This window comes from Salvelinus fontinalis, chromosome 14, assembly GCF_029448725.1.
Source record: "Salvelinus fontinalis isolate EN_2023a chromosome 14, ASM2944872v1, whole genome shotgun sequence".
NCBI classification, from domain to species: domain Eukaryota; kingdom Metazoa; phylum Chordata; class Actinopteri; order Salmoniformes; family Salmonidae; genus Salvelinus; species Salvelinus fontinalis.
The window spans coordinates 23658260-23670699 of NC_074678.1; the positions used below are offsets into that span (position 1 = coordinate 23658260).

Sequence of the window (12440 nt, forward strand, 5' to 3'; positions counted from 1 at the left end):
ATGTATTGTCTCTACCTTCTTGCCCAATAATGTTTGAAACATGTTTTTTTTGTAGCAACCATGTTGTGCTGTTGTCATGTGTTACGTGTTGCTGCTATGCTATGTCGTCTTAGGTCTTTATGTAGTGTTGTCTCTTGTCGTGATGTGTGTTTTGTCCAATATTTTTAATCCCAGCACCCGTAGGCCGTCATTGTAATTAAGAATTGGTTCTTAACTGACTTTCCTCGTTAAATAAAAGAAATAGGGGGGGTATCTGTGTTGATTAGATTCCGGGGCATGTTTCTGTGTAAATGTCATGTGACTCAATAATGTTCTCTGGGAGATCACCACACTGTCTCCGATTAATAAAATGTACCCCAAATCTTACAAACACACACAGGATTGCAGTATGAACATGGAGTACCGCTGCCATCTACTGGTGAAATGACATCAGTTTCTTTGATAAATGTATTTTCAGTTCAAAGTTAATGTTTTTGGATGATACATTTTACACATGCTACAATCACATGTATGACAATGATTTTAAGAAACAGTAGTATTCACACAAATCAACGAAATATAAAGGTAATTTTGTCATGTTAATTCAGTAATGCCAGCAGCACAGGAAAACATTTAAAGAAGCTAAAGTCCTTCAAAGTGAATTTGGTTGTCATCTGTGTAACTAACTTCTAGGTTAGGAGGGTGGTGAATCTACAGTAGTGTGCACCCGGCAGGGGACAATTCAGGATAAACTCAGTAAATCCAGGAAGTGAATAGCAATTTTGCCCGGACTGACAGTGACCTGGAATGTTAACAGGAATATGGACACAAACTACTCAAAGCACCATCTACACCTGGTATTAAGATGCAACTTAAATGATCCGACCAAAATGATAATGCTAAGTGTAACATCTGGGATATTCCTCCGACCAACCCCAGGCTGCCCCATTCCTCTGTATATCAGGCTGATGTTGTAGAGGTGGGTCTGCTTCCTCAGATCATATGTTAGGTTTGGTCTACAGCTTGGGTGAAGGAGGACCAGTAACCCTCAGGCCTACAACAATCCCTCTTCCTCCTCCCATAATCCTCCTCTTCATCGCTTCTCCAGTTTTTTGAACTTGGCCTCTGCAGAGAGACAGAAAAAGAGACAAACTCACTCACCTTCCTACAGTTAGTCACACACAGGAGAAGTGTATTTTTAGCTGTTGATTTAGGACAGTGTGCTTGCGCTCTCTGCTGTTGGAGCTCAGGGTGGAGAGGTAAACTCAAATAGCAGAGGGCACTCTCAGGCTGTCCTAAATCAAATCCCTAACATTAATGTTGAGCTGAACACTGGATCATGGCTATTATTAGTATATCTGCAATAGAGACTAATAACAGATGCTAATAAAGATGTCCTAGAAACTCAGAATGAAAATACAGATATTTATTTCTATTGACCACTTCAGTCAGTCTGGTGAGGGTTACACACTGGAACTCAGTAGGCTCTTCTCCCCTTACAGCCCTGGTATAAATATAGACCTGCAATATGACGATATGGTCTGTCTCTCCGCAGGCATGTGTGTGTGTGTGTTACCCAGCTTCTTGGAGTAGGTGTCCAGTTTGTAAGCAGCCTGCTCCAGAGAAGACACTTGTTCCTCTATTTGATTTATCTGGTCTAAGTAGGGCTGCAGGCTGGCGTCTGCAACACACAATACCATTTTTTTTTTAAAGTCAGCTAAATTAAGGCTATATTTTGTTTTCTGAAATACCTACAAGAATTTCGTCCCCTTCACATCTGAAGGACTAATAAACATACATTTATGGTTGAGGTCCTGCAGGTTCCTGCTGATGTTGATGCTGATGTCTTTCATCTCCATGTACTTCAGACTTGTCAGCTTGTTCATGTTCTCCAGCAGATGGTAGTCCTCACAGGTGCCTGGGAAGAGGAAAACGGGGGAGCATGAGAATGATATTTTCTCCACAACAGGAGATTCTTATGACAGTTGTTATCCTGAAGACAAGACAGTATATAGTATGTGACTATATAGGCCTGTATAGACAACATAAATGGAGAGACAGACAGACAGATATTCAGACCAGTGAGTTCTCCTTGTAGGAAGACAGCCATCTTATCGAACATGTCTGTACAGAGTTCATTGATGTCTGGCTCTGCTGGCTCTACGGCCTCCTCTGCAGTCTCCACCCCACCATCACCTACACACAGACATATAGTAGTTACACCATTTTAATTTCTGAGAAACATCCCACCTCCTGATGATGTTGCTGGCCACTCTCAGATTGAACTAACAGTTCTCTAAGTTCTCCAAGGAGGAAGGATGAATTTGCCACTCCCTTAGTAGGGCTACTGCATTCTAATGTGTTGGTATTAACACCAAACTCGTCTCAGCAGATAGATACATGGTCACAGAGCAATCAAATAGTTAGATAGCTAAGTTGCTATTCTTCTTCCTTTCAATAACTAAAACAGCGCATCAACTTGCAGTTAGAACTTGTCTTTTCGTCCATTTGAGGGCAAATCTGCTCTTGAAACCAAAACAGACAACTCAATCTTTAAACGTGAATCAATTAAATTGTAGTACGCTTCTAGAAACATAAATCCCTCTTTCATATCACATCAAAAATAAATAAATGCAAAACACAATTCAGACCGAGCGTATGTGCTCTTAACGAAGACCCATAAGTACAATTACTTATGTGTAATGGAACTGAGTCATGAACTCACTGCTGTTGATGGGCTTCTTGGGCGCCGCAGTCACAACCTCCTGGCCCTCAGAGGCAGTCTCGCCAGGCTCTCCCCGGGGTTCTGAGCTCCCTCCCAGGCTGAGGACGGTGGGATGGGCCAAGGAAACTCTTGAGATGCAGTCCATCTCAGCAGCCCCCTCTCCCGTGGCCGCCATTTTGCATCTACTCCAGTCACATGATACAAAGCTTCACGTGACATTGATTATTTTCCTCCCCCTACAATTCCAAATTCGAGCCACACCCTTTTCCTTGACAGGTGCTTTACCATCACACAAACAATAATACCACGATTAATGTAGCTATAGTGTTCCTATTCATATTGATTGATAGTTTTATATTCTATTGTTTTCAGATTGTTCGAGTGTAACGTTAGTGAGCTCGAGCTTTCCATGCTGTTTTGCCTGTATTCATTTTGCATTATGAACACTTCGAATCAGTGTGAATCATGTTAGTTTGACAAGTGTTTGCAGAGTTAGTCAACCTAACGATATATGTTTTGGGCTAAAAAGGGGGAAAGAGGGCTCCTCTGGTCGTGTAATGGGTGGGTCAGGGTAGTGACGCTCTACACAGGAAGCGTCCAGTGAACCATCGTGACAGCCTGCTGTGTGTGACTGTAAACATGGCGCCGTGCACGGTTACAGGGCTGTGCTGTTATACACCCCGTTTCTAGCTAGCCTGAGACGCACACAACCTAACCATGGAGACAGAAGAGGAGCAACACACGACGACCCTCCTCTGCATGGGTTTCCCAGATCCTGTGGCTATACGCAAGGCGCTACGCCTGGCGAAAAACGACATCAACGAGGCTGTGGCGCTCCTGACCAACGAAAGCCCCGGGCTTGGGTATGGATATGAGCCGATGGAGAGTGGCCCTGCCCCGGGCCCATGCGGAGAAGGGGAGACCACCGGGCGGACTGGGACTGGAGGGTTCGACCCACCTCCCGCTTACCACGATGTGGTGGAGAGCGAGGTAAGGCTGAAGGATGGTAGCTCGCTGGCTTCGTTAGTTAGCGAGAACACCAAGCTAGTTAGCATCAAAGCTACTAGCCAGCGATGCCGGCTAAATAGGGAGAAAGCGCTCGCTCATAGCATTCCATAGCGCGCTATACTCATGCCTTGCTGTCAAAATAGGGAGGGAAAACCCGCGGCATGCGCGACGTAATTTCTCAATCTCGGGCTACAAAATTCGACAGACCTGGGCTAATTGAGTTGCAAATTCAGTACTTTCATGATCAATATTGAAAATGGGTGCACTAGCCAACATCAGAAACGTAGATTTGCCTAGCTTGTTGGTTACTGTATGTAGCTAGCTATCCCAACGCTTGGGGGAGGGGATATGGTCGTTGCGCGAATCTACATGGGCAAACCAGCGGGTTAGTTTACTTTAAACAACTAGTTCGTGTTTTGTAATAGTTGCCGATAAAGGTCTGCAGAGAGTGAATGTGGTGATCTCCACACACTTGGGAAAATGCACGTCTGCATTCAGCTAAGCAGAATGTAATGGAACTACGCTAGCTGGCTAACGTTATATAGCTGTACTAGTGGAGTGAGACGGTGCGATTTCGCAACCGCCTGTGGCTAACCTGATATGGCCATTTTGTGCTAAACATTTTATAATCAAAGCTCTTTAAATTGTTTGTAGTTCACTGACAACGTGATGTCTCACGTACCCATCAGAACCACAAGTTTAAATGCCCTAACATCAACTTGCCAGAAGATACCGACCCTACCTTTACGCTTGTTTACAAGAGCTGCACTGGTGTTGGAACACAGTCATGGTTACATTAAAGTGGAACTGACAGCGTTTTAGCAACATTAAATCTCATAACAAATATGTTAATATAACCCCCCCCCCCCCCAGGAAGAATATGACCCTTTTTTTCTTTCTTTTTTTTTTATAATACATTTTCTGACAAGCGAGAACTTGAAAATGACCATATCTAAGTGTTCATAAAATCATAGAATGTTTGGGAATCAAATATAGTAAGACATTTGTGAAAATTCTATAGCAATATAGAATGGGAAAGCGGCTGTGCGTTTGGACAATTAATAAATAAATAAAACCTAATAAAAACATCTGTCTTGTCCAGGACCAGAGTTTACGCAGACCGGTGCATCATAGCCAATCAGAGCTACAGTAGGCCCATATGAAAATAAACCATTTGCCACACAGGCCTGCCATCATTCACTTTGAACTGGACTGTCTTTACAGGCAGTTACAACAGCACGATTATAGATCATTAGAATGCATTTGCCAAAAGCCATACACCTGAATGAATTTCTGCAAATATGTAAATAATACAGGAGTCCTCTTGGGAACTTCACAGTCCTATTGATCAAACCATGAAAAGGTAGGATCTCTCCCTCAGTTGCCAATGCACATAAACAACAACAAGATCAAAACTAATGCTAGCTAGAGCGAGATGAGGTAAAATCTAATGAGGGAACATTGGATAAAACCCTCAAACTTTTTCAGCTAGTTGGCCGTCAAAATTCCACTGATAAACGATGGGGAATAGTAGCCTGCTCGTTCTTCTGCAGCTTGCCTACCAATGCATGCTTGTCCCAACCCACTTTTTGACAACTGAATGGGAACTTGCCTTCCCACCCATTTGATCGATGACAAATACACTTGATATGGTAACTGTGGATAACAGTCGTTCAAGTTCAGCATAACTAGCTAGCAAAGTGATTCACATTTCTTGCTAGCTAACCGAATGACACCTGCAGCTCTAGCTATAGCCACCGAAAACGAAATGAGGGGGAAAAGTCGGTCACTCACCCACTCCTCCAATGACATGACATCCTCCCAGAAGCTAGCTAGCTAACGCTAGGCTCTGTGTTTTTCGCTTGCTAAATAAATAGCTAGCTACATAAATAAGTACGGTAGCCATATTTTACATAAAAACATAGAACTGCAACCCAAACTGGTCATTGTTTTATTCGAAAAAAATGTATAGCATTTTAACATATTAATACAAAAGAAGAGAGAAATCATATTTGTCCAGCCTTTTCTGCTTTGCTTGCAGATGTGCATAATCAAAAAGTATTTCATAACTCCAAATAGCAAATGTACCTATAGGTTGTTGTAACATTTAAACTTAGTGTCAATATGTAACGACCCAACCAAATTCACATAGAAATGTGAGTTATAGATCTATCATTCTACTTGAAAGCAAGTCTAAAAGGCGGTAGATCTGTTCTATTTTTGGTTATGGAAAATATATTTAGATGGTTCAATGATTCTCTACACTATACTAGCTTAGTATAGTGCTACGGGCTATAAACGGGACACACTCAAGCAGCGCAATTGAAGTTGGATTCACTGATGCGAGCGCATTAGGCTGTACTTTTAGACAGTAGATGAGTCAACTGTTGACTCATTTATACTCGCTTGTTTGTCATATTCGGCCCGCGATCCGTGTTTTTGACACATGCGCTAGCCTATTAGCCACTTTATGAATGACTTGTGATTATTGCCCTTGCTAGTTTGATTGTATTGACATTCCCAGCCTTAGTTACATCGTCCGTTTTTGTTCAAAATATTGATTCATTGAAACAGTGTATCTCGAATGGGTGGAGGCAGCAAACGATGTACCAGGCCAGCTGTGATTTACAACCCGATAGCAATATTTTTGGGACTACCAAGAAACGTATTGGTGAATTATATTAGCAACAATGCCTTACTGTACATCATGGAAGTTTGAGTAAAATCAAAACTATTTTGTAAACCTATTATAAAGTTTGTTTTGAAGCATAAACTGGGAATATGATAATTTTGACTGATGTTATGATTGTCTGATTGTTTCATATCTGCAAAGTATTTAAAACGTTGTCATTTCCGCTTTAAATGCGTGGTTTATCCCATGTCTGCAGTGGCCATACAATGGCCATGTACTATCTCCACCCGGCACAGCCAGAAGAGGACTGGCCACCCCTGAGAGCCTGATTCCTCTAGGTTTCTTCCTACTTTCCTGCCTTTCTAGGGAGTTTTTCCTAGCCACCGTGCTTCTACATCTGCATAGCTTGCTGTTTGGGGTTTTAGGCTGGGTTTCTGTACAGCATTTTATGACATCTGCTGATGTAAAAATGGCTTTATAAATACATTTTATTGGTACAGCATTTATTTTGATAGGTCCTCCACAGAAGTCAGAGCATTCATACTTCTTGCGCTACGGGGAGCTGTCATACACGTCCAATAAATTGGTCTGCACCACACCACTCGTAGTGATTCAGGGCTAATCTCTACAACCATCCAGCTAATTACAAGTCACTGGCTAGACGAAAAGACAAGACCTTACCTCTTCTGAGATGTTGGAGTCCCTTTCCCGGTGCTTAACATAGGAGCTCAGCCAAGATAGCATGAAGTAAAAAGACAGCACTGTTTTCCCACCTGCTTCTCCATACCAAATCTCACCATTGCCCCCCCAGCAAAATTAGCCAACATTTATGCTATTATTTATGTGTATTTCACACTGTCAAGGTAAAAATCAGAATATAATGCTTGTATGGATGTCGAATTTGACAAATATCCACTTTGTTCGATCAGATTTGATAAATGTTCTATCCCCACGGTCTACATTCCATTAACCTCTTTACCACAACTATTCCCATTACCTCCTGATCTCTTTCCAGGAGTTCACTCATTTTCATGTCTTTGAAATCCCTACATGAGGTATCATAAAGATGTTTTTTTATTTGTGAACTTATGATATCCTGTTGTCAAAGTTCTCCATGTTTGTTGTCAAGGAAGTGAGTTTGTGTTATATAGGATATACCGCCCCCACCTACCGTCAACCAATCATGTCAATGCGGAGCTATATGGAACCCCCCGCATTGTTACAAAATTTGGGAGGCGCACGGCATCACCGTACAGAGCTCATTTTGGCCTTCGCAAGCCAAGGAGGAGGCTCCGCAATTGCGTCACACCCTCCTCCGTATGGAGCCTCCGGACTGCATTGCAGGATCAAACATAAATTGTCCTTTAGACACGGTGGAGCTGGCGCAAGATATGGGTTGGAAACTTACCTCAATGCAGGGATGGGATTAACCCAATATTGGACTAAAGGAGCCTAATGTTACTCCTTAGCCCATGTTCTGTTTAAAGGGGAAATTTCTCTGGAAGCTAAAACAGACAAATACTCCATCTAAACGTGAATAGATTCTCAGTTACGGTTCTAGAGACATAAATCCCTCTACTTTCATATCACATCAAAATTATTTCACAAATACAAAATACACACTTACTGTGCACTGTTTTAACCGGTTTTAACACAGTTGAAGCCAACAGTATATTTCAGTGACAACAGGTTTGTGGCTTCCTTTTTGTTTCAGAGATGCAGATACAGTGCCTTCAGAAAGTATTCATACTCTTGACTTATTCCACATTTTTTCTTGTTACAGCCTGAATTCAAAATGTATTAATATTTTTTTTTCTCACCCATCTACACACTACCCCATAATGACAAAGAGATAACATGTTTTTAGAAATGTTTGCTAATTTATTGAAAATAAAATACAGAAATATCTCATTTACGTAAGTATTCACAAACCCTGAATCAATACATGTTAGAATCACCTTTGGCAGCGACTACAGATGTGAGTCTTTCTGGGCAAGTCTCTAAGACCTTTGCACACCTGGATTGTACAACATTTTTCAAGCTCTGTCAAGTTGGTTGTTGATCATTGCTAGACAGCCATTTTAAAATCTTGCCATAGATTTTCAATTTGATTTAAGTCAAAACTGTAACTAGGCGACTATCCAATGTCATCTTGGTAAACAACTCCAGTGTATATTTGGCCTTGTGTTTTAGGTTATTGTCCTGCTGAAAGGTGAATTTCAGTTTCTGTTGGAAAGCAGACTGAATCAGGTTTTCCTCTAGGATTTTGACTGTGCTTAGACCTAGCCCGTTTCCATTTATTCTTAAAATATACTCCCTCGTCCTTGCCGATGAAAAGCATACCCATAACATGATGCATCCACCACCATGCTTGAAACTATGAAGAGTGGTACTCAGTGACGTGTTCTGTTGGATTTGCCCCAAACATAACACTTGTATTCAGGACAAAAAGTTAATTTCAATGCCACATTTTCTACAGTTTTACTTTAGTGCCTTATTGCAAACAGAATTCGTAGGCCGTCATTGTAAATAAGAATTTGTTCTTAACTGACTTGCCTCGTTAAATAAATAAAATATTTGTATTCTGTACAGGCTCCCCGTCTTTTGGTTACTATTGTGGAGTAACTACAATGTTGTTGATCCATCCTCAGTTTTCTCATATTACAGTCATTAAACTAACTGTTTTAAAGTCACCATTGGCCTTGTGGTGAAATCCCTGAGCGGTTTCTTTCCTCTCCGGCAACTGAGCTAGGAAAGACGTCTTTGTAGTGAATGGGTGTATTGATACATCATCCAAAGTAACTTCACCATGCTCAATTCAATGTCTGCTTTTTAAAATGTTTACCCACATACCAATACGTGTTCTTTTTTGCGAAGCGTTAGAAAACCTCCCTGATCTTTGGGTGAATCTGTGTTTGAAATTCACTGCTCGACTGCGGGACCTTACAAATAATTGTACAGTATGTGTGGGGTACAGAGATTAGGTAGTCATTCAATGATAATGTTAAACACTATTATTGCACGCACAGTGAGTCCATGCAACTTATTATGTGACTTGTTAAGCAATTGTTTTTCATCTGAACTTATTTAGACGTGTTATAACAAAGGGGTTGACTCAAGACATTTCAGCTTTTTATTTTTTATTAATTTGTAAACCATTTTTTTAAACAAATCCACTTTGACATGATGGGGTATTGTGTGTAGGCCAGTGAAGGCTGTAACACAACAAAATGTGGAAAAAGTCAAGGGGTGTGAACACTTTCTGAAGGCACTGTAGCTAATTGGCACAGGTAGTCCACTCTGTCTTCTGTCTGTTTTCTGTTAATAAGCACTGTAACATGGAAATATGGCCGTGTGGAAATACTAACCCTATAAAAGTGTGTAGCGATTGAACCTTTTTCGTTTTTAGAAAATTATTTCTCAGTGATATGAAAGGTAAAGTCCTTATGCTTCCAAAACCGTACCGCAAGTGATGCTTGGCAATGTTCAGACCGAGCGTGGGGGCTCTTAACAAAACTCCCCATACAGAAGACGTCTTCGTCCATTGACTCATATGTATAATGTAATGGATATGAGAGTCATGATCAAGGGCTAGGATGGGACATGCCACTGTCCTCCAAATTGTACCTTTATCCACACTGCTCCATCAAGAAGATTGAAATACTGCTGGTTTTCCTGGAAAATTTACCATTTCGTCCTCATTCTAGCTAGCACTGGCTACCGCAGTCATTTTGGAATTCGATTCTCACGATTCTATATGTATTGCGATTTGATACTATGATTTTATTGCAATTCGATGTTCCAAACATATTGCTCCTGCAGAGGGACAAGAGAGAGCACTGATTGAAATTAGTTTTGAGCAGTCATGGAAATGTGCTCTAAACAAATTGTCTCCCTATTTAAAAAGAAGTTGGAGAACAAGCTATGAAAGAAAAATACTGGAATTTTGGTGCAGGTACAACAAACTAGTGAAAACATTATATTGCAATATTGTCAAAACAATGAAAAATAATATCCCGATATTTAACTGTATCAACTTTCCCTCCATCACTAGTGGCATATCCCATCCCTGCATTGAGGTACGTTTTCCGACCCATATCTCGCGCCGGCTCCACGGTGTCTTAATGTAACCATAATTCCGTTCCGACCCCAGTGCAGCTCAGTGTAAACAAGCAGAAACCGTAGGGTCGGTATCTTCTGGAAAAGCACCAGCATAGCTGCAGTCTTAGCCAGCTAGCATCAAGTGTTTCCAGCTAGTTATTTTCTGAACATTAACGTTACAGTGCCTGCAAAGACCACTAGCTATCTATGTAAGCGCTGTTCAATAAGCAGCTATCTAGTTAAAATACATGCTGATTCGATACATCCGCATGCATTTATGAATCTCAATGGATCACTAAAGTTTTGCATCTAGTGCATTGATTCAGTATCTAATACAATCTCACTGTTTCATCAATTATGACTTCACATTTGATTGGTTGTTTGACATAATTGTCGTGTGATGACCGCAGCTGGAGGACAGCTGTCAATCATGTACAGAATAGAGGGAGGGGGTGCTGCTTCAACAGCAAGTCAACAGTTGTCTGTTTTCACTCAGTAAATGCCGTGCATAGAGAATGCACACCTGGAGATGCAGTTTTGCAAATCATTTTATTTCCAAACTGGACTGGTGAACGGTATTGGCTTTCACTATTCCAGTTCTCTCAGATGATAAGTGCTAATGAAGGCGTTAATGGCTCAGTAGACTATTGAAAGGAAGGAGAGGAGAGGAAGCCACTGTAGTACAGATGAATCTAGGGGAGGATTGTTGAAGGACGGAGCGGTGGGGAGGAAGCCACTGTAGTACAGATGAATCTAGGGGAGGATTGTTGAAGGACGGAGCGGTGGAGAGGAAGCCTAATGTGTAGCGGCCACCAGGTGTGTATCTCTCTAGGGTTCGGGTAGGTACGTCTCTGTTCGCTACACACAGTAGATCATGTCAGATGTCTTCATCGCTATGGGAAATGGTGTGTAGGGAGATGTTGCTCTCCAGGGTGTGTCTGGTGTTGTTGATTTAGTGGGATGTTGAGGTGCTGAAGACAAGCGGTCCCTAAGAAGAAACATGACACCGGGGTTGCATTCAGTAGGGCACAGCATTGCGAAATGTTCTGAAATGGTTTTAAATGTACCCCATTTTCCAGTAACAGTGCACTGTGACATCAAAGCAGCCTTGTTTTGTTTTTAAATTAAACGTGTCCATCCAGGTTAGAAAAATATTTCACATTCAGACCATTGTACCAGACACCCTCCCTCCCTCTATCCCATTCTTTCTCCTCTATCCTCTCCCTCTCCAGCTTATGTGTTTCTGCTGTTTGTGCCTTAGGATGCATGTCACAGATCTGTGGCCCTGCGTTCCCATCCTAATTATAGCACTACACACACACAGCCCTGCAGTCTCATATGCCAGACATACTAGGGGCTCAGTTACTTAGCTGCCCTGTGCAACACACACACACATAAAAACACACACACCGGAAAGACACAGACACCACACCCTGTCCCCCTGAGAGAAGCCCAGAGCTCCAATCCTCCCCTTCTCCTCATGCAGGAAAACAACACTAGTCCTGTTATTATTACTGTGTTAATAGGCCTAATGCTGACAGGAAACAGTGCTAACTGTTTATTGGATTAGCAGCAGCTAGTTACTACCAGGGGCTGTTTTTCTATCTATTAACCCAGATGAGTTTATTTCGAGACGTAAACATCTTTCTATGGAGATTCTCCTATAAACATGCTTAGTGATCCTGGAGTTGACTCAGTCTGGGAAACTGGCCACTTGTTAATCCACAGTTATTCTGTAAGCGGTAGGTCAACAGTTGACCAAACTGTCTTAACCTCAGATATAGGTATCTGATTGGACTGTGCTGTTCGGAGGTTTCTGATTGGTAGGTGCTTCCCAACCGTGGAATGTTTGGCTGTTGACCTTTGTGTCTTAGAGAAAGGATCATCTCCATGACTCCCTCCATCCAGACTTTAACGCTCCACATCTTTCTATGAAAGAGGAGCGCTGAAACCTGACGCTTCTCTCTCCTCCTTCCATCCATCATATATTGGTAT

At 41.8% G+C, this 12440-nt stretch overlaps 2 protein-coding genes across 4 annotated transcripts in view; one reads left to right on the forward strand and one right to left on the reverse strand.

Moving 5' to 3' along the window:
• Window positions 1-389: 389 nt before the first annotated feature.
• LOC129869641 (biogenesis of lysosome-related organelles complex-1 subunit 2-like) lies at window positions 390-2886 on the reverse strand. Its single transcript, XM_055944250.1, has 5 exons — window positions 2705-2886; window positions 2059-2175; window positions 1778-1897; window positions 1556-1660; window positions 390-1104 (listed from the first exon to the last, which is right to left on the reverse strand). Exons 1-5 carry the CDS (start codon window positions 2877-2879, stop codon window positions 1073-1075), a joined length of 549 nt encoding a protein of 182 aa, XP_055800225.1. The 5' UTR covers window positions 2880-2886; the 3' UTR covers window positions 390-1072.
• A 92-nt stretch (window positions 2887-2978) lies between these two features.
• LOC129869640 (ubiquitin carboxyl-terminal hydrolase 24-like) overlaps window positions 2979-12440 on the forward strand; it is a 36117-nt gene continuing 26655 nt past the window's right edge. For 2 of the 3 annotated variants that reach the window (XM_055944246.1, XM_055944247.1), the window contains exon 1: window positions 2979-3694. In XM_055944246.1, coding sequence (XP_055800221.1) covers window positions 3422-3694 — 273 coding nt within the window. In that variant the 5' untranslated portion in view covers window positions 2979-3421. The remainder of the gene's footprint in view (window positions 3695-12440) is intronic. The other variant, XM_055944248.1, reaches the window with a different exon arrangement.

Excerpts from the sequence above, each read along its gene's own strand:
- LOC129869641 (XM_055944250.1), bottom strand. The coding sequence starts at position 2,879 with ATGGCGGCCACGGGAGAGGGGGCTGCTGAGATGGACTGCATCTCAAGA. Across the intron at positions 2,176-2,704 it reads CAAGAAGCCCATCAACAGCA|GTGATGGTGGGGTGGAGACT; the intron begins GTGAGTTCATGA and ends GTCTGTGTGTAG. Across the intron at positions 1,105-1,555 it reads CACCTACTCCAAGAAGCTGG|AGGCCAAGTTCAAAAAACTG; the intron begins GTAACACACACA and ends GTCTCTCTGCAG.